At 36.3% G+C, this 23,103-nt stretch overlaps 2 protein-coding genes across 6 annotated transcripts in view; one reads left to right on the top strand and one right to left on the bottom strand.

Annotated features, from left to right (window-relative positions):
* Positions 1-23,103, bottom strand: part of LOC111054534 (histone-binding protein N1/N2) — a 103,753-nt gene that overhangs the window by 13,780 nt on the left and 66,870 nt on the right.
* The window catches only part of LOC111054535, a 91,367-nt gene that overhangs the window by 7,242 nt on the left and 61,022 nt on the right, over positions 1-23,103 (top strand). For all 5 annotated transcript variants that reach the window (XM_039434955.1, XM_039434957.1, XM_039434954.1 and 2 more), the window contains exons 3-5: positions 1,756-1,983; positions 2,710-2,987; positions 5,253-5,421. In XM_039434955.1, the coding sequence (XP_039290889.1) occupies positions 1,938-1,983; positions 2,710-2,987; positions 5,253-5,421 (493 nt within the window). In that variant the 5' untranslated portion in view covers positions 1,756-1,937. The remainder of the gene's footprint in view (positions 1-1,755; positions 1,984-2,709; positions 2,988-5,252; positions 5,422-23,103) is intronic.

The raw sequence follows: 23,103 nt of genomic DNA, 5'->3' as shown, positions 1-23,103 counted from the left end.
AAAGGGAAGTGAAGTCTTTTTTCTCAGCTTTTTGACTAGAACCTTCTTTCTGAGAATCTCGGTGTAATAATTTGCATGAAAATTTGCCATTGGTAAAACGATTATGACGTAGATGTGACGTCAGTGGCAAGTAATAGAATATAATTCCTTTAATTACAATAATAATCCACTTTGTATAATTCTTAAAACTGCTTAATCTTCTAGACATAGTTCCTCTTATACAATGTACATGTGCTAGCGTATATGATAAGGCAGGTTTGTTGTCTGATAGCAGATTAACATATGTTGTTTTCAAACGATCACCTTTTTGGTGCTATTTCTATGCACTATGATTGGCTTAGACTTGCCAAAGAGATTCAATCACCATGTGGTTCAGTTGAAATAATAATTAATAATTGAATATTCTTATATAATTTTTATTATGTCGGAGACTGTTATAATTAATTTCTGCAGTTTTTATCAATAATATAATGTTCATGCTATGACCTAGTTAGTTACAATAATACCTGACATATAATATAATTTCTTAAATAATAAATAATTTCAACAATAATGCATACATTTTATTTTTTATTCGAAATTCTTGGTCCTTTATTGATAGTTTTTGAATTTTTAGAAATGATATTATATCTTGCATGAATCTGGCATGACATTTGACAATACTTTGAATCAGTCAGCTGTGTTTGAGCTGCTTTAAAACATCTGATCGGTAGTAAACAAAGTGTAACCTCAAAATTCAATGAGCAATTCATAAATGGTTCGTGCTTTATTTGCAGAATAATTATAATTTTATTAAATAATTTTCTAGAAAATATTCAGTACAGAACGGTACTCTTATCTAATATACAGTTACTGATAAGTAAGCTTTATCGCTCGGTCGCTAACTACTCCTTTAGCAAATTCTTTCCTTTTATGAAGGTTAATCACAATTTTTCTCTCTTCTCATGAGGTCTATTTGAAAAATTCATCACGATAATTCGATACAAAACTTCCAATCTTTGAATGAATCCTATAAACCATGAGATATCTTCTGATCTTTTCTCTATTGTATCACCATAAATGATACAGTATCACCACACATTATACAGTGTGAACACAATATGATTCAGTATCATCTCAACTTGTTAAACATCACGATAATTCGATACAAAACTTCCAACAGAATAGAATAGAATATTTTTATTTGTCCAAGAACAATTACATGATTGCCTGAGACATTGTCAAGATAGTTATAATTTATTCAATTACATCTTAATATATTTCTATACAATATAAGTCATAATAAAATCAAACTATAAATTTTTTAAAAGTCATAATACATTCAAATTTTCACTTTTCATAGAACTCCTTCAAGCTGTAAAAGGGATTTTTGACTAGAAAATTGTAAAGTGCATCTTTAAACTTCGAAAACGGGAAATTTCCAAAACTTCCAATCTTTTAATGGATTCTATAAACAATGAAATATCTTCTTATGCTATCTTTTCTCTATGGTATCATCATAGATGATACAGTATCACCACACATGATACATCATCATTTCAACTTGATACCCAACACGATAATTCGATACAAAACTTCAAACTTTGAGTGAATCCTATAAACCGTAGGATATATTCTCATGCTATCTTTTCTCTAAGGTATTGCTTTCTGAGAATTAATCGGTAATCTACCCTCCCCAATTTCAAGATTTCTTTCAGTTTCAAGGTCACCTGAAAACAAAAAAAAATTGACAAACCAAATGTTTTCTTGTTTCAGCCCCAACAGCCATCATGAGTAGCAGGGGCTGGTGAAGCAGAGTGGCTGCAGCACAAAGTGCCAGTGGGGGGCCGGGGGGACCACCAGGGGGGCCAGGGGGGGAACCAAGGGGGCTGTGTGCCAGACTGGAGAGCGGGGGCGGTGCTCACGCCCCCCAGAAAGTGGTGGCGGCTGTTTCGCCTATGCCCGCCGCCTCCAACGATCTGCCAAACGCTAACACGCCACAAGGTTTGTTCAAATCACAAATTTATCTATTTATTTATCTCTTCTCCTGCTCCTCCTCATCCTCCTCCTGTATTTTTCTTCTTTATGTTCTTCTCCTGTTGCTTCTCTAAATAGGCATTTGATGAACTGAAATCTTGACGATCTAAGACCCTCCCGGCTGGGCTGTATGAAGAGCTCTGTTTTAATATTCTAACATCATATAAACTAAGTCTTCACCACTTCCTCTTGGTGGCAGTACCTCCTTAATTAGAAAGAAATCAGTGCTTCTTTTACTTTAGGTGGCAGTACCTCCTTGATTGGATAGAAATCAGTGCTTCTTTTACTCTAGGTGGCAGTAACTCCTTGATAAGATGAGAATCGATATTGGAACAGTATTTATAGCAACAGTTCGCTTTATTTCCTCTAGGTGGTAGTACCTCCTTGATCTGATGAAAATCAGTGTTTTCCTATACTCGAACAGCATCTACACAAAGTCTTCTTTACTTCCTCTAGGTGGCATTACCTCCTTAATTAGATAGAAATCAGTGCTTCTTTTACTTTAGGTGACAGGACCTCCTTGATTAGATGGAAAGCAGTATCTCCTTGATAAGATGAGAATCAGTGTTTCAATATTAGAACAGTATTTATAGCAACAGTTCGCTTTATTTCCTCTAGGTGGCAGTACCTCCTTGATAAATATTTCAAAGCAGTGTTTTTCCATATAACAACAGTCTCCTTCACTTTCTCTAGGTGGCAGCACATCCAACTCGACCACAGTCATCGGTGGCCAGACCTCTTCGACAACTGGAAGGAATGCAGCCGCCTCCACAACCACCCCCGGGGGTGGGCCCTGCCTCCAGCCTTCGCTGCTATTCCTGCTGGGCACACTTGGCCTCACCACATGTGCCACTGGCATGCTATGGGCCGCCATCATCACAGATCACTGGGAGTCCCTGACCTGGAATCACACACGGATCGACGAGATAGCTCGAGCCTCCCAGGCACGCAATCTGTCGCAGCATCGCGTCGTAAGTAATACATTACAATACACATTACATTACAATACACGGTACTTCATCAGCTATCCTATTATATTAAGCGAGCAATTGTTGTATTTTTATATATTAAATATATAAAAATACAGCAATTGCTTGTTTAATATAATAGGATATAAATTTTATATCTGGTTATTTATGTTCAACGGATCTCGAAAACGGCTCTAACGATTTTCACGAAATTCGGAACATAGTAGGTTTATGATATAAAAATTCGATTGCACTGGGTCTCATCCTTGGGAAAACTCGCTGAACGACATAAAAAGGATAATTCATCCTTGGCTGAAACAGCTGAGACTTTCGTCGTCTGTGGATAGTAAAAAGTAAGCGAGGTATTCTGAGGAAAATCAAAATATGGCATCCCCGAAATTCATAAGCTGACGTATAGCCAGCTGTAAAATATAAACACGATCATTTTAGGGAATTGTGTTCTGTTTATCAATAAATAAAAATAACGAGCGAAGCCACTACCTGAACAAAGCCATAGTGAATTCTAGTGACGTCAGCATAGGAAGTGCTCCTATACCAATATAAATTTGTTGATATCAGCTAGTGTTTTTATTGGTGTAGGAGACCTACCTGTGCTGACGTTACCATCAACCACCTGTCATGTACTATGGCTTTGTTTACGGAGGTAGTGGCGAAGCTCGCTGCCCCGATATTCTAAAGTGAAACTCACATTTCACGGTCAACATTTGACTATAGTGAGGTCCACGTTATAATGGCAGTGTTTGATTAGCAATGGTATTGCTATCCTTGTCTATCATTCAACAAAGCCGATAGCGCTATCTCTCTCTCACTTTGCTCTGTTGCCAGATCGTCTTTTAATAAGGTAGAATATTAATAATCAATTTACAGAATATTTCATCTTAATTATGAAAATTATTGAAAAATATAATTTATCGCTTAATGAAATATAATTGATTATTTTAAACGAGAATGAACAGTAGTAATATTACATCAATAAACCTGTATTAGCTACCGTCTATAGAAGGCATTGACAAGACTGAAGATCGGCAACGTTGTTCTTCTATCTTTCTTCACTGCTATTAGTGGACCACACTATAGTGAGTCTTCTTTGAATCTACTTTTTACTTTCCTTGCCCTATTACCATAGGTAAGGAAAGTATTGCTTTCCGAAAAAAATTAAGGTGCCTCAATTTCTAAATTTCTATACGTTTCAAGGTCTCCTGAGTCCAAAAAAGTGGTTTTGGGGTATTGGTCTGTATGTGTGTGAGTGTGTGTGTGTGTGTGTGTGTGTGTGTGTGTGTGTGTGTGTGTGTGTGTGTGTGTGTGTGTGTGTGTGTGTTGTGTGTGTGTGTGTGTGTGTGTGTGTGTGTATGAGTGTATGTGCGTCTGTGTACACGATATCTCATCTCCCAATTAACGGAATGACTTGAAATTTGGAACTTGAGGTCCTTTCACTATAAGGATCCGACACGAACAATTTCGATCAAATGCAATTCAAGATAGCGGCTAAAATGGCGAAAATGTTGTCAAAAAAACATTATTATCCGTGGTTATTCGCGGTTTTCTCGAAAACGGCTTCAACGATTTTGATCAAATTTATACCTGAAATAGTCATTGATAAGCTCTATCAACTGTCACAAGTCCCATATCTGTAAATATTTCAGGAGCACCGCCCCATCCATGCAAAATTTGATTTTAGATTCCCAATTATCAGGCTTCAGATACAATTTAAACGAAAAATTTCCAGTGGAAAAGATTGAGCATGAGAATCTCTACAATTAATGTTCAGTAACATTTTCACCTAAAATTGAAAATAAGCTCGAAATTCGAGAAAATGTGATTATCCAATTGCAAATTGCAAACTGTTGGGAACTTTAGATTCTATTAAAATGATTCACTATGAAGAGATGGCAGACCTCGTATGTCTCCAGCGTTATTGTCCTGTCACCAGCTGGCTCAGATCTTTGTTTATACGTAGACTTGAGATGCGCGTGAACACTAGCGCCAGGTGATAAATTTTCATAACGGCAAGGAAAGTTGTGTGAGTGCGCCACACCAGATTTTTTTTGTCTTGATGACGACAGCCAACGACAGATGAGTATGAGGAAATCCAATCAACCACACGCTAATCAATTGTGAAGCAGTTATATTGACAACCAATTGGAGAAGAGAAACAGAAAATTTAGCATCACTATAGAGTAGAGCATCATTGAAATTACTATATATTATCTTGCATGAAAACATAATTGTTCTATGTTTTTTGTCCAGGTTATAGTGGACAGCTACCTTGACCGGTGCGTGACCAGGGTGGCAGTGAGAGACCTGAGCCTCGGGCGCAAACCACACGATCAACAGGAACCCCTAGGCGAGGTCATAGCTGCCGTCTTTCTAGTGCCAATGCACGGCGGAATATGGACTCTGTGCGTCTCGCTCACTGGTAAGTCCCCCTCACTCTCTCTATATTTCATTTTAGCTAGAAATAAGTTCTCATTCATCTATCTACATATATAAAAGCGAAATGGCACTCACTGACTGACTGACTCACTCACTCACTCACTCGCAGAACTAAAAATCTACCGGACCAAAAACGTTCAAATTTGGTAGGTATGTTCAGTTGGCCCTTTAGAGGCGCACTAAGAACGGATTTGGAAAAATTACCAAAGATACGCACAAAATCTGCGTTTTTCCAGCGTTTTTTAGCGTTTTCTCAGATTTATCGAGAACAAATGAATAGAAAATGTTCAAATTTAGTACAGAAGCTCAGCTAGGGTGTAATAATGTTGTGTTAGAAGGAATTTGCAATAACGTCGAAGATACGCCCAAAATTAGCGTTTTTTGCGCTTTCTCAGCTTTATCGAGAACAAAAATGAACAGAAAATGTTCAAATTTACTACAGAAGCTCAGCTGGTGTGTGATAATGTTGGGTTGGAGGGAATTTGAAATAACGCAAAAGATACGCCCAAAATTAGCGGTTTTTTCCGTTTTCTCAGTTCTTTCATGAAGTAATAGACAGAAAATGTTCAAATTTGGTACAGAGGTTTAGCTAGGGTCTAACAATTTTGTGATGAGGTGACTCTAATGTTTCATCAAAGATACGCCCAAAATCTGCGTTTTTCCAACGTTTTTCTCAGCTTTTCTGCGTTTTCTCAGTACTTTGACTTTCTGATGGAATGAGGCATTTTCCAAATAAAAAATGCAGGCGAGCGGAGCGAGCCCGCTGATCTTATTTTTAAACAATCCAGTCGGGGATCCAGGGGGCGGAGCCCCTTGGCTAGACGGATATGGCGAGCGAAGCGAGCCTGACGGCTTGTAATATGATAGAGGAAAGAACTGGCTAGGGGATAGGAAATTCACAAATGACGCATCATCACGTCTGAACTACTCAACTGATTAACTTGAAATTTCGCATATAGATTCCTAATTTACCGAGGATGGTTATAGGCCTATTTTAAATTCTTCAAGATTTCAGTGGGTCAAGTTTTCAAGTGGACCCTAGCGGAACACGAGTCACCTGATAGTTAAGAATAGATTTAAGAATTGGATACTGCGACATAGAGTTGGTCAAAGATATAAAATTACTTGGGATAGTTATAGATTCAGATACTCCATGGAAAACACATTTAGCAAACTTGGAAGGAAGACTCAGATCTGCAATTAGAAATTTAGGATCACTGCCCAGGAAAGATATTCCATATAACATGACATGTTATGTTGAAAACAACAAGACTTAACCTATTTCGGACTATGTGTAACCTTATCTAAATTTGGGAGAGGAATAGCACAAGGTTACCTTATTTTTCTCCCCCTATCATTTTGATGATGTTCTTATTGGCCCATATGAATAAAACCAGAGCAAATGCTCATGAGCAAGAGCATGGAGCATAAGGTTTTGCTCATGAGCCAAAGGTAGAAGCAAAAGCATTTGCTCATTTTTATATGAATAAGCTTTACCTTATACTCTTACCTTATGCTCCTGAAATCTGGAGCAAATGCTCACGTATTTTAAAGATTTTTCATCAGCTGATTCGCTTTTGTAGCCTTACTTTGTATGTCTAGCTCACGCTCACGGAAGCGCTAAATATGCAAACAGGGGGCAACGCTTGTGTTTGCGTCGTCTGCTCTGTTTTCTATTTATGAATAAAGTTTTAGGTTAGTTGAGTTTAGAATTTTGAAATAAGTTAATAGCGTGAAAAAATGTCATCTCTACTAATCTTCAGCATATTCTTATAATATCAATAGCCTTCTTATAATCGTCTACACTCTCATCTTCTTAAATGCCTATTTCCTATTTTGTAATGGCTATCTTTATATCAGGTAGCTGTTATCTTTTGTATTTATTCTTTTGAAGGAATATTGGTGGTATATATCATGGTTGAATCTAAAAAGAGTTTTATAGTTCTCAACTATTAGTTGTGATCGTATCTGGTATAGTTTCCTCTTCCTCATACGAATTAGTTGAGCCATTTCACTATGAGCAAAAGGTGATAAGCTGCTCTAGACTAGACTCACCTTTTTTGAAGCATTTGCTTCAAAAGTTGAGCAAATGCTCTAGTTTAGTCATACAGTTTTGAGTATAAGCTTTTACTCTTGAGCAAATAAATGCTCAAACTATTTTTTTGATGAGCATGTGCAAGAGGTTTTGCTCACGTTTATTCATAGAAAATGAAGCAAATGCTCCATATTTTAGAAGTATAAGCAAATGCTCAACTTTATTCATATGGCTCATTGTATCAATCAATAAATAATAAAGAATGTTGCATGTGAAAAATTCGAACTTCAGGCGATCATATCTCAGAAAGTAATGATCGAAAAAAAAGATTTCCTGATAAAACTCTTCCATTTTGATAGCTTGATGATATACAAATCGAAAAACTTGGAAAAATATCACCAGTGGAATAGTTATTTGTATATCTAGAGTGAAAAGTACAACTTCTTCTCCCTGAGGGAAAAGTTTGAAGCCCGAGGCGAAGCCGAGGGCAACAATTTCCTGAGGGAGAAAAAGTATTTTTCACTCGTGATGTACACAACATTTTCCTCCATCTACATTTTTTATAGAAACTGCAAATAAAATCATTTTAATAACTTACGTATTGGTGACAATGTTTCCTAACAACATAACCTAAAATCTAAAACCTAAAAACCGGCCGTCTGATTGGCACTGCCGATTGCGTTATCTGCAAAAGTTGTAACAATTATATCAGCTGGGTGTCTACCAAAAATGGCTGACTCCAGATCACGCGGTTCAGATTTGAATTGCAGATCAAAAATATTTGTTGGCTGGTATTTTGAATAGAATAAGATATTTTAAAAATTGTATAAATTTTTATCGTCTACTAATATTAAGAATATAATATCATACAAACATATATTTCATGAGTTGATCAAATTTCTGGTTGTGGTATTGAATTCAGTTAACTCAATGACAGACACCTCTTTATGCTTTCTCATCTGAGCTTAGACCTTCTAACCTATTATAATGTAAGTTTTTAAAATAGAGATGCTTCCCATGTTATTTAAATGGAGTCACTTTTACTCCCTAGGGAGTTTTTCTGTTTTTTACTACCGAGAGCGAAAAAGTGACACTTTAGTATTATGTTTCAGGGAGTAAAGTAAGTACTTTAGCCAGTAGGTGGAGGAAAAGTTTATTTTTAGCCTTAGACCTGCACAGACTTAAAAGACCGCTAGAACTCGGAACACCTTACCACTTTCTGTTTGCACACACCCTCATTTTGAGGCAGACATCGTCATACAGTTGGCTACTGACAGAATTTTTAATACAATAATATAAAAGCTTCCCATTCTACTAATACTGAGACTTTGAAGTGAATAACACTACAGTATGAGTAATCAACCACTCAGAATATAGAGACATGGACCAGATAGTGGAAGGTATAGAAGTAGGCCTATACATCATACAGTGATAAGGCAAAGGAGAAAAGAAACCTATTTCTAGAATCACGTGTCTCGAAAAACAAGAAAGGGTGAGAGAAGATAACGATAGTAGAAGAAGAAGAAGAATGAGGAGGAAGAGGAGGAGGAGGAGGAGGAGGAGGAGGAGGAGGAGGAGGAGGATGGGGAGGAGGAGGTGAAGAAGAAGAAGAAAGAGAGAGAGCAAAAGAGATCGAGAGAAAAAGAGTGAAAAAGAGTGTTAAGAAGTACCTATATAGTGATAAGGGAAAGAGAAATACAACCTATTTCGAGAATCACGTGGAAAGAGAGAGAGAGAGAGAGATAGAGAGAGAGGGAGAGAGGGTGGCACAGTTGTTATTCGTGTTGCTAGGAACTGAAAGGAGGAAATTGTTGAATTTCCTTCATCCTTGATCTTCTTCTCTCTCTTATTGGTTATCCATTTCAACTTCCATCTATTCTTCTTCTTCTTCTTCTTCTTCTTCTTCTTCTTTCTTCTTCTTCTTCTTCTTCTTCTTCTGCTCCTCATCCTCTTTCTTCTCCTCCTCATCGTCCTTCTTCTTTTTCTCCTCTTCCTCCTTCTCCTCAACTTCATTCTTCTTCTCCTTCTTTCTCAACTCCTCCACCTCTTCCACATTGGCCCCGACAGGCAAAGCGTAGTGTAATGAAGTAGTTATATCATGAAACAATGACATGAAAAGCGAGACGTTTGATTTGGATATAACCTTCCACTCACTATCTCACTCCCTCTCATACTCACTCTCTTTCCCTGACTGAAGGAATCTCCCTCTCTCTCTCTATCTCTCTTTCCCTGACTGAATGAATGTCTCTCACTCTCCCTGACTGAAGGAATGACTCCACCAGGCACCAAAGCAAGAAGGCCACACTATAAACCACACACAAAAACCCCTAAAACCGTTCTTACTGAGGTCTTGACTCTAGCTTACTCTTTGCTCTATTGACCTACATCTAGCTGCAGCTAGCCTAGGCTTCTCTAGATCTAGACCTAGACAAAGTCTTCATCTTTACAACTCAATCAAACCCCAAACAAACATACATACAAACTTTAGAACAAGCCACAAACATATGAACAAGCAAACAAACAAACTCAATCTTACTTCAACCCCATCACATCAACTGAGTAAATAAGCTCTTCCAAGTATTTACTAGTAGTTCTGTAAACAGTAGACCTCACGCAGTATTCTAATCCACAAGTACCTGATTGAAACTATAGACCTTATGGAAATACATCAATAGACTGGCTTCTCCACACATCTGTGTAATCACTTGTCAGCTGATTTATGATGAATAATTCTATGGTCTGATTTTTACTCTAATATTGGCGTATGAAGGAGGCTCCTTTTTCCTTTTATAATATCCTTGAAATGCGAAATTTCCAAAAACCTTGTATATACGTCGACGCGCAATTAAAAAAGGAGCATACCTGTCAAATTTCATGAAAATCTATTACCGCGTTTCGCCGTAAATGCGCAACATTCAAACATTTAAACATAAGGAGAAATGCCAAACCGTCGACTTCAATCTTAGACCTCACTTCGCTCGGTCAACAAAGTCTTCATCTTTACAACTCAATCAAACCCCAAACAAACATACATACAAACTTATGAACAAGCAAACAAACAAACTCAATCTTACTTCAACCCCATCACATCAACTGATTGAATAAGCTCTTCCAAGTATTTAAAAATATTAATGACAGAACATATTGTACAAAAATGACAATCACTAAAATATACTATCAATCCCCTGGGATGAAGAACTCGCTCTGAAAGCTGCTGATATCCAATCAGCTGTTATTTCAATTTGCAGGAATATTTCGATTTGCATTGATTAAGTTGTGCATGCATTAAACATCCAGATGACAGATGATTTATGATTTGCAATGGCAAATGACTACAATGTTTATCTTATTCACTTAAAATGATATCATGTTATACAGTAGCCTCTTAGTGTCGTGCGCACACAGTGACAGTTTAAACTAAATTTAATTTTAAACTCGATTAAATCTATATAAAGTCTCGTTCATTATCATGTGATTCATTTTGAGTTTAAGCCACCAGCTGATTGAATTCAGTTTAAGCGTTGACTGTGAAAACAGCCCTTAAATAACGAAAAAGTAAGACAATTTTGTTGGCCAACGAGCTATATAAAGATGCGTACAGACTTTCGCTCTGCTCCGCAACCGAACGTCACTCCAGCAGAGCGATTGATGATCGACCGGCGAGCAACAGTGGTTCGGCCGGGGAACGCGAGAAGATCTAACATCTTCCGTAACGTTCATGATGGGTGCGTGGGCGGAGCGACTGTGGTTCGATGGTGGTACGAGGGCGGTACGAGGGAGGAGCGTGCTCGGTGCGGGTTGGAAGCGCGAATATGTGTACGCAGCTCTATGTTTCAAAGAATAAGAGCCGTTTGCACAGTGCCAGTTTAAACTAAATTTCATTTTAAACTGGATTAAATCCGTATCAAGTCTCGTTTGTTATAACTTGGTTCATTTTGAGTTTAAGCCACCAGCTGATTAAATTCAGTTTAAGCGTTGACTGTGCAAACGGCCCCAAGTGTTTCAATTTTGATTGATGGAAGGGTTCGAAAGTTATCGACGACCATACAAACTAACCCACCAGCTACATCACCAGCATCTGTCGTCACAGAAGAGATTGAGATAGTCTGAAGTCTCCTGTTCTTCAGATACAATTCTAGTGTCTGAATTTTTCTATAAATATCACTGATGTGTGATAGAGTTCACAAAAAAACTAAACATAACTTATTCATCTATAATATAATAAAGGAAAGAATTGGCTTAAACACGTACGGGATGGGAAATTCACGAATGACGCATCATCACGTCTCAACTACTCAACTGATTAACTCGAAATATACATATAGATTCTCAATTTACCGAGGATGGTTATAGGCCTACTCTAAATGCTTCAAGATTTCCGTTTTTCTAGTTTTTAATTAAACCCTTGCGAAGCACGGGCTACCTTCTAGTACCTAATACATGCGGGAATGATTAGCCTACATAACCTTGCTATAGTGAGGTCCACGTTATAATGGCAGTGGAGAAAGATAGGAGAAAAACGTTGCCGATTCCTCTTTCTTGTCATGCCTTCTATAGACGGTAGCTGATACAGGTTTATTGATGTAATATCAACTGTTGATTCTCGTTTAAAATAATCAATTATATTTTTCAATAATTTCATAATGAATTTTCATAATTGAGATGTAATATTTTGTTATTTAATTATTATTTCTACGTTGTTAAAAAAACGATCTGGCAACAAAGCAAAGCGAGAAAGAGATAGCCCAATCCGCTTTGTTGAATGATAGACAAGGATAGCAATACAATTGCTAATCAAACACTGCCATTATAACATGGACCTCTCCATATCAACTCCTATCTATCAAGAAATGCGATGATTCATCACCACGATATTAACTTTCTTATGATTCTTTTCTTCTTCTATGATTTATTCCTTCTTCTTCGTCACCATCGAGAAGAAGATAACTAGTAGTTCTGTGAACAGTAGACCTCGCGCTCAGTAAGTTACATTGACCTGTTATGTTTTCTCGAGAATTAATAAATAATTTATCAATTTAAAATGTCTAGAAAAAATTCTAAATAAACATAGAGCTTTCTGTCCTATCGTACCGTGACGTGTCGTCCCGGAATGTGAGTGTGAGCGCTGTTATCAGGTCTGGCTGCAACTGTCTACAACGTTGATGGAAAGATACATTTTCAAGATGTTCGATGTTTTTGATCGGGTAGTATTATAGTCCACTAGACAGGTGATTTATGATGAATAATTCTATAGCCTGATTTTTACTCTAATATTGGCGTATGAAGGAGGCTCCTTTTTCATTTTTTATTATCCTTGAGGCTCCTTTTTCATTTTTTATTATCCTTGTTATGTTTTCTCAAAAATTAATAAATAATAAATTAATTTAAAATGTGTAAAAAAATTCTAAATAAACATAGATCTTTCTGTCCTATCGTACCGTGACGTGTCGTCCCGGAATGTGAGTGTGAGCGCTGTTATCAGGTCTGGCTGCAACTGTCTACAACGTTGGTGGAAAGATACATTTTCAAGATGTTCGATGTTTGTGAACGGGTAGTATGTAGTCAACTGTCTACTAACGTTGATGGAAAGATACATTGTCAGCTGATTTATGATGTATAATTCTATAGCCTGATTTTTACTCTAATATTGGCGTATGAAGAAGGCTCCTTTTTCCTTTTTTATTATCCTTGAAATGCGAAATTTCCAAAAACCTTGTATATACGTCGACGCGCAATTTAAAAAGGAACATACCTGTCAAATTTCATGGAAATCTATTACCGCGTTTCGCCGTAAATGCGCAACATATAAACATTCAAACATTAAGAGGAATGCCAAACCATCGAATTGAATCTTAGACCTCACTTCGCTCGGTCAAAAAGAAGAATGATATGGAAAACATGAATTTCAAAGTCTTGAATTACTTGCTTGATATTACTAGCAACTAGAGACGAAGTTGATAGTTGAATCAGATTCAATGAGCATGAACCTAGTGTTTGTAGAGAGAGAAGGAATGTGAATTTCCTTGATTTTCTCCCTGAAAAAAGATAAATCCGAAGGAAAAATTAAATTGAGAACATGCAAATTAATTATGTACGAATACAGATATAATGATCATTGCATCAGCTGATGGAAGGTGAAATGCGCGTATTCGTGGAGCATAAGTCTGTACCCACCCTCACATTTTCGTACATCGATAGCCATTCGAGTCATCTGATTGCGATATCTGATCCAAAAATAACAATCCAGATTTGAGATGAAAGTCAGAAACGGTCAGAAATAGTAGTCATTCCAATCCCGTTTAAAGTATTGATTAGAAAGAATAAATTCTAGGTTGAGAGGATTTCCTGAGAACAGACTCAAAAAATCTGGTGTGGCGCACTCACACAGCTTTCCTTGCCGTTATGAAAATTAATCACCTGACGTTAGTGTTCACGCGCATCTCATGTCTACTTTTCAAAGATCTGTGCCAGATGGAAGCCTACTTTTCAAAGATCTGAGCCAGCTGGTGACAGGGCAATAACGCTTGAGACACAAGAGGTCTACTATCTCTTCATAGTGAATGATTCAATAGAATCCAAAGTTGCCAACAGTTTGCAATTGAATAATCACATTTTCTCGAATTTCGAGCTTATTTTCAGTTGAAGGTGAAAATGTTATTGAACATCGATTGTACAGATTTTCATGCTGAATCTTTTCCACTCGGAATTTTTTGTTTAAATTGTATCTGATGCCTAATAATTGGGATTCTAAAATCAAACTTTGCATAGATTGGGCGGAGCTTCTGAAATTTTTAGATATGGGAATTGTGGCAGTTGAAAGAGCTCATCAATGACTATTTTAGGTATAAATTTGATCAAAATCGTTGAAGCCGTTTTTGAGAAAAACGTGGAAACCCCTGTTTTTGACGTCATTTTTGCCATTTTAGCCGCCATCTTGGAATTGCATTTGATTGAAATTGTTCATGTCGGATCCTTATAGTGTAAGGACCTTAAGTTCCAAATTTCAAGTCATTCCGTCAATTGGGAGATGATATATCGTGTACACAGACATACATACACTCATGCACACATACATACAGAGCAATACCCAAAAACCACTTTTTTGGACTCAGGGGACCTTGAAACGTATAGACATTTAGAAATTGGGGTACCTTAATTTTGTTTGGAAAGCAATACTTCCCTTACCTATGGTAATAGGGCAAGGAAAGTAATGAAACGTATAGAAAACATGAAATTAGGGTACCTTAAATTTTTTTGGAAAGCAATACTTTCCTTACCTATGGTAATAGGGCAAGGAAAGTAAAACAGAGCAGACGACGCAAACACAAGCGGTGCCCCCTACTTGCATATTTAGCGCTTCCGTGAGTTATAAAAACAAAGTAAGGCTACAAAATCTAATCAGCTGATGAAAAATCTTCAAAATACGTGAGCATTTGCTCCAGAGTTCAGGAGCATAAGGTAAGAGTATAAGGTAGAGCTTATTTAAATAAAAATGAGCAAATGCTTTTGCTTCTACCTTTTGCTCATAAGCAAAACCTTATGCTCCATGCTCTTGCTCATGAGCATTTGCACTGGCTTTATTCATATGGGCCAATGCCTCACAACAGAAAATTATGTAAATTTTCAAATAAATAAATAAATAAACAGAGAATCAGCAACACTGCTTGTCCACCGCCATTATAACGAGGACCTCACGATACCTTGACCAATCTCTCTCCAAGAGATAATGCCTCGCAATCAACCTGTCAATCCACATTTTTCCAAAATAATGGAATCCAATATCCATTTGCATATAAATTATTCAGGCATAGAAAGGGAGAGGAAGCTATTCTATTGCGTGCCTATACTGCCCCTATAATATGGGCCCTAGCAAATATTGGACAACAATTTTCTCCTAAAAAGAGAAAGATAGTGAATGAAAGAGGAGGATCAAGAGAGAAAACAAGAAGATGAAGAAGAAGAAGAAAACGGAGAAGGGTGAGAGGACGTAAGAGAGGTTGATGAAGAGGAAAAATACGAAGAAGAAGAAGTGGGATAAGGAGGTGAAGGAGAAGAGGGAGAAAAAGAAATAAATGGAAAAAAATAGGAAGAGGAGGACGAGGAAGAAGAAGAAGAAAAAAGAGAGAAGAAGAGAAGAAGAAGAAGAAGAAGAAGAAGAAGAAGAAGAAGTGGGATAAGGAGGTGAAGGAGAAGAGGGAGAAAAATAAATAAATGGAAAAGAATAGGAAGAGGAGGACGAGGAAGAAGAAGAAGAAGAAGAAGAAGACGACGACAACAGTGAAAAACAAAATGAAGGTGATGGAGAAGAAGAAGAAGAAGAAGAAGAAGAATCTAGCTTTAGAGAAGTTGATTTGAAAAACAAATGAATAGACAAATCAATCGATCGGCTTCAAAAATTGGGATGAAACTTGAAGTATTCTGAAATCAATGAAGAGGCGGACAACGGTGAAAAACCAAATTAAGAAGAAGAAGAAGAAGAAGAAGAAGAAGAAGAAGAAGAAGAAGAAGAAGAAGATGATGAAGAAGAAGAAGAAGAAGAAGAAGAAGAAGAAGAAGAAGAAGAAGAAGAATCTACCTTTAGAGAGAGAAGTTGATTTTGAAATTAATTGGAAAGACAAATCAATCGATCGGCTTCAAAAACTGGGATAAAACTTGAAGTATTCTGAAATCAATGAAGAGACGGACAACGGTGAAAAACCAAAGTGGGAAGTAGAAGAAGAAGAAGACGACAACGTAGAATAAGTGGGGGAAGAGGAAGAACATTTAGGGGTCAATAAAAACTTGCAGTTTTCAAAAACTGTAATTTTCTAAGTGCCAACGTCTTGGCATTTTGACCACCTCCACTAGTTTCACTACTGCTATTTCTCCAACCTTTTTCCTATCAACCACTTATCATTATCCACTTCCTCGTCCTTTTCTTCTTCTTCTTCTCCTTATACCTTTTCCCTCCCGTCCCAAAATTTCTATTATTCTCTATCTGTATTTCTCTAACCCACCTCCTATCAACCACTCATCATATTCACCTTCCTCGTCCGTCTGCTGCTTCTTCTTCTTCATCTTCTCCTCCCACTTCTACCATCCACATACCAGTGACATATCAGTTTTCTTCTTCTTTTTCTGCTTCTTCTTCTTCTTCTTCTTCTTCTTCCTCCTCCTCCTCTTCCATCACCTTCTTCTTTTCACTCCCCTCCCAACAGTTCTTCTCACAGAAAGAACTTAGAACTTCATATATTAACTTTTGTTGAGAGTTAGTGGGGAGGATACTTTTAATATTCTTTCCGAAGAATGGACTTGATATGTCCCAAGCTCCGCCAATTATGTGGATGCATAAAATATGATTTTTATCTATAGTTATTATATTACAATTGCTTTTTTCATATCATACACAGTTCAATAATTATTTTCTTAGTCTATATTATGTAAATTCATCTATAATTTTGCTGTATTGTAAGCTATTGTATATAATAAGTGTATAAGCCAGTATATATTGTAATCTACATAAATAAAGTAAGCAATCAATCAATCAATCACATTATACCTCTTAGCAAATCTCTCTCATCATACTTCATGAAATAGAATTATACTCTTCCTCAGTCACTATTTCCCACTATCTCTTTCTCTCTCTTATATTCTCGTCCACATCCACTCTCTCTCTCTGACACACACACACATTATTTCTCTCTTTCTCACTCAATTATTCTACCTACTACTCATAATAATGATTTTCTCTCAACTCTCTCTCTAAGATTATATGCTTTAATAAAGGCATATAATCAATCAATCTACAGGCGTAGACTGTTACAATCTCTCTATCGTTACAACGTTGTTACAATCTCTCTATAGACTGTTACAACGTTACAATCTCTCCATCGTTTCTATGATTTGGTTATTACTTATTGATATTTTCAGTATAAATTTTTTACGCTTGGAATAATATTTCGTTAGAAATTTCATCTATTTTTTGTGTAGTTGAGAAGTTCATATTGAATGAAAAAGACTAAGAAATTGTCAAAAAAACCACTGATTTATTGATAATTAGAAAGACCGGTTTCGGTTATTACACCATTGTCAATCTCTGATAAACTATAAACAGTTTATAAGAGAATAAGATAATAGAATAAGAGAATTCAGATTCCTTTATTCATGTGTTTAACAATACAAAATTCAACTTACGTTCTAGCGTTCTAAACAGTTTATAGTTTATCAGAGATTGACAATGGTGTAATAACCGAAACCGGTCTTTCTAATTATCAATAAATCAGTGGTTTTTTGACAATTTCTTAGTCTTTTTCATTCAATTTTCATCTATCTTTGTCTACGGTTAAGTGCTGAAGGGGAGGGTATCCTTGATACCCTCTCTGAGAATGGACTTCTTCAGGTCCGAACTTCACCGTTTCATGTGAAAACATTACAGTAGTACCTTAACTTTCGCATATTTCATCATTTTTCTAGCTCAATATTATTGTAGAACTCTTTAGTTTTATATGATTCACCATGTCATTTTACTGCTACTGGTATTTTTATTTTAACGCTAGAACGTAAGTTGAATTTAGTATTGTTAAACACATGAATAAGTGAATCTGAATTCTCTAATTCTATCTCTATCACACAATTTTCATCTACTCCGTTTCTTCCTCTATTTTTCTTCCTCCAGTGAGGTCCACGTTACAATGACAGTGGAGAAAGATAGCACAGCAACGTTGCCGATCCTCTGTCTTGTCAATGCCTTCTCTAGACGGTAGCTGATACAGGTTTATTGATGTAATATCAACTGTTCATTCTCATTTAAAATAATCAATTATATTTTATAAGCAGGAAATTATATTTTTCAATGATTTCATAATGAATTAGGATAATTAAGATGAAATATTTTGTTAATTAATTATCAATTCTACATTGTTGAAGGACGATCTGGCAACAGAGCAAAGCGAGAAAGAGATAGCGCTATCCGCATTGTTGAATGATAGACAAGGATAGCAATACCATTGCCAATCAAACACTGCCATTATAACGTGCACCTCACTACACCTACTTTTTATAATGATTTTCTCTCAAATTCACTCACTCTTTTCTCTCTATCCTCCGTCTCTCTTCAAACCTCCAACCAAATCACCTCAAAATACGAACCTCTCTAAAATTCTCTCTCTCTCTCTCTCTCTCTCTATCTCTCTCTCTCTCTCACACACACACTATTATCTCTACTCAATTTCTTCCACTATTTTCCTTCCAGGTACTCTTCCGTTATGAATTTATATCACCCTCTCTCTTTCACACACTCTTTCCTCTCTATCCTCTGTCTCTCTCTATCCTATACCATGACCCTCCCACCAAACTTTCTTCCAATTACTCTTCCGTTTTTTTGGTTTTCTATCATCCTCTCGCTCACTCTCTCTTACACACTCTATTCTCTCTATCCTCCGTCTCTCTCTAACCTTTGTCTCTCTCCATCCTATACCATGACCCTCCTATCATATCGACTTAATGTCAATAATACATAAAGTCAGCAAAGTAAACTCTACTTGAATAATATGCACATCACAGGTCGATAGGGGAAAACCAGTAATTCCCACATTTCCATTTTCCATGCATTTTTATTTCAGACACCATTCACTTCAAAGCGTCAGAATGGGTTGGAAATGGGAAGCATACATGTTATCTATAAGGCATACTCACAGTTTCAAGTGAGTCTCCCAATAAAGATTCTAGCAGTATAGTGAGTTCCACATTATAATGGCAGTGTTTGATTGGCAATGGTATTGCTATCCTTGTCTACCATTCAACAAAGCTGATAGCGCTATCTCTTTCTCGCTTTACTCTGTTGCCTGATCGTCTTTTAACAATGTAGAATCAATAATTAACTGACAAAATATTGAATCTCGATTATGGAAATGTATTACTTAGTCATTGAAATAGTTATTTGTGCAACTAGTGCGCAAACTGACAGTTTGCTACACCGAAAGAATCGTTTACGGCGAGTGTGGAATGGTTTCTTGAGTGCAGCAAACGAACTTTGCGCACGTATTTCACATTAAATTTTTCCTACAGTTGCCATTGAATATGAAAAGTGGGTAATTATGAGTAAAATTCCCTGAAATCCATCAAATGTTTTTCTGTGTAATTCTATTATTAATAGACACATTAATTTATTTAAAATGGAATTATAATGATTAGTAATTCAATTAAAAATTTATATGACTGCTTGAAGGAGGTTTATCTTATGTAATCATTGGAATGGCTATAATGAAGGCACATAATGGCAAGGCAACGCTGTTCTCCACTGCCATTATAACGTGGACCTCACTATGAGTATTACCAACTTAATTTTGATTTTGCTGCACTGGTGCTCCATATAACCTACTAACTATTTTGCGTTGTCATGCTGCAAATCTAGAGTACGCAAAGTACTCACTTTGCGCACTAGTGCGGAATAGTGATTCTTTGCGGCCTGCAATCAGTGCACAAATGGTCACTTTTCAAGGTATCTGTACAAAGAATATATTTGCTTGACGAATAAAATATAATTGATTATTTCAGACAAGAATGAACAGTTGATATTATAATGTAGAAATATTATAAACAAAATATTCAATCTCGATTATGAAAATGTATTACTCAATCATTGAGAAATATACTTTACCTTGACACTGAAATATATAATTGATTATTTCAAGCGAGAATGGACAGTTTAGTCTTACATCAAAAACCTGTATCAGCTACCGTTTATAAAGGGCATTCACAAGAGATGATCGGCAACGTTGTTTCTCCACTGCCATTATAACGTGGACCCAACTATAGCACCATAGAGAAACAATAGCGTAAGTAGATATCCCATGGTGGGGAGTTTATGTCGTAACTTTTACTGTTACTCAAGCCGATTACTGTTGATTATTGTCCATTTTTACTGTTTTGTTGGGGTGAGAGTGTATGAACGGCACAATATGAGAGACTACCAGTGTCACACAGCTTCAAGGGAAAGACTACGTGGACTATCGGCTTGAGATAACAGTAAAAGTTACGACATAAACGCCCTATACAATGGGATATCTACTTACGGTATTGTTTCTCTATGATAGCACTCAACACTATAGCAAGGTCCACGTTATAATGGCAGTATTTGTGATTAACATTGGTGTTGCTATCTTGTCTAACATTCGACAAAGCAGATAGCGCTATCATTTTCCAGTTCCGCAAGGTTGCCAGATCGGTTAACAACAATGTAGAAATACAATTTGATTAACATAATATCAAATCTCGATTATGATGGTGTATTACTCTATCATTAAAAAATATATTATCTTGACGAATAAAATATAATTGATTATTTCAGACAAGAATGAACAGTTGATATTATAATGTAGAAATATTATAAACAAAATTCAATCTCGATTATGAAATGTATTACTCAATCATGAGAAATATACTTTACCTTGACGACTGAAATATATAATTGATTATTTCAAGCGAGAATGGACAGTTAGTATTACATCAATAAACCTGTATCAGCTACCGTTTATAAAGGGCATTCACAAGACAGATGATCGGCAACGTTGTTTCTCCACTGCCATTATAACGTGGACCCAACTATAGCACCATAGAGAAACAATAGCGTAAGTAGATATCCCATGGTATAGGGAGTTTATGTCGTAACTTTTACTGTTATCTCAAGCCGATTACTGTTGATTATTGTCAATTTTTACTGTTTTGTTGGGGTGAGAGTGTATGAACGGCACAATATGAGAGACTACCAGTGTCACACAGCTTCAAGGGAAAGAGCTACGTGGACTATCGGCTTGAGATAACAGTAAAAGTTACGACATAAACGCCCTATACCATGGGATATCTACTTACGGTATTGTTTCTCTATGATAGCACTCAACACTATAGCAAGGTCCACGTTATAATGGCAGTATTTGATTAACATTGGTGTTGCTATCCTTGTCTAACATTCGACAAAGCAGATAGCGCTATCATTTTCCAGTTCCGCAAGGTTGCCAGATCGGTTAACAACAATGTAGAAATACAATTTGATTAACATAATATCAAATCTCGATTATGATGGTGTATTACTCTATCATTAAAAAATATATCTTGACGAATAAAATATGATTTATTATTTTAAAAAAGAATGAACAGTTGATATTACATCAGATATACCGGAATCAGCTACCGTCTATAGAAGGCATTGACAAGGCAGCGAATCGGCAACGCCGTCCTCCTATCTTTCTCCACTGCCATTATAACTTGGACCTCACTATATACATATTGGTAATGGGGTGGCACACAAATCAATACAATGCGATTCCAACAGTAAATTGACGTGCAGAGATACCTTTGTTTAGTTTTTATTTTCAGTGTTTGTTTAACCTTTACCAATCAAGATAAGTCTACTAGAATAGCAAAATATCAATCAACCGATAATCATCAGTAAATGAAAAACTGCAAATTATAGTGAGGTCCACGTTATAATGGCAGTGGAGCAAGATAGGAGAACAGCGTTGCCGATCCTCTGTCTTGTCAATGCCTTCTATAGACGGTAGCTGATACAGGTTTATTGATGTAATATTAAATGTTCATTCTCATTTAAAATGATCAATAACACTTTATTCATCAAGTCAACATATTTTTCAAAGATTTAAAAATAAATATTCTTGTTTAAGATTGTTTTTAACATCTTTATTGCCCATAATAACAAAATACAAAATAAAAACTTTTTTTGTATCACCCACTTATTTATCTGTTCCATCCTCTGTCACCCCTATTAGAAAGAGATTCTGACAATGCATTTGGCATGATATTTATATTTTTGAGCTAAGATACCCCAATTGTCTTCGCACTATTGTCAAATTTGAATAGTTAATATTATAAATGTTATGAGATGTAATTCTCAGGTTATACATAGAAACGTTATTATTCACTGTAATTCATCCTTCCTCATCCATGCATAATAGAGAATTTTCTTTATATAAATTCGACGTACTGTCATCACTTTAAATTCGGCAAATGTTTCACTACTAGAAAACGCCCTTAATTAAATATGTTTATTAAATATATTTAATCAATGTTAGAAAACAAACTGGAACGTTGTGGAGCTAGAAAAGGATAGCGCTATCTGCTTTGTCAAATGATGGACAAGGATAGCAACACTATTGTTAATCAAATACTGCCATTATAACGTGGACCTCACTAAACACGTTATATCCTGAGATATATTTAATCAATAAATCTACAAATAACAAGTTAGCTTTTTGATTAATTAGCTAGTTAATTCGAATTAGCTTGAGAGCAAGTGCATTGTTAATGAATAATTGTTTAAAACATGTATGAGTACCGTATTAAAATGAGTTTGAATTTTTGGACTAGGTAAATCAAATACGTGTTATTGTATACCAACTCGTTCGTTATAATGCGGTTCATTTTGAGTCCAAGCCACTAGTTGATTAAATTAATTTTAAACTGTGCAAACGGCCTTAAGTGACATTGACCTTCTTATTTGCCTTACTGACTCACGCTGTCTTTTCAGACAAACTTTACAAAGTTTCACAAATATCACAAGTTCTGAGGCCTCAACATTCCCACAACAATTAGCTAAGGATGCCAACAAACTTGCTAACACTCAAAAACTTCAAGATG

Source organism: Nilaparvata lugens, chromosome 8 (assembly GCF_014356525.2).
Source record: "Nilaparvata lugens isolate BPH chromosome 8, ASM1435652v1, whole genome shotgun sequence".
Taxonomy (NCBI): Eukaryota; Metazoa; Arthropoda; class Insecta; order Hemiptera; family Delphacidae; genus Nilaparvata; species Nilaparvata lugens.
This window is presented reverse-complemented; position numbering and strand designations above follow the sequence as displayed.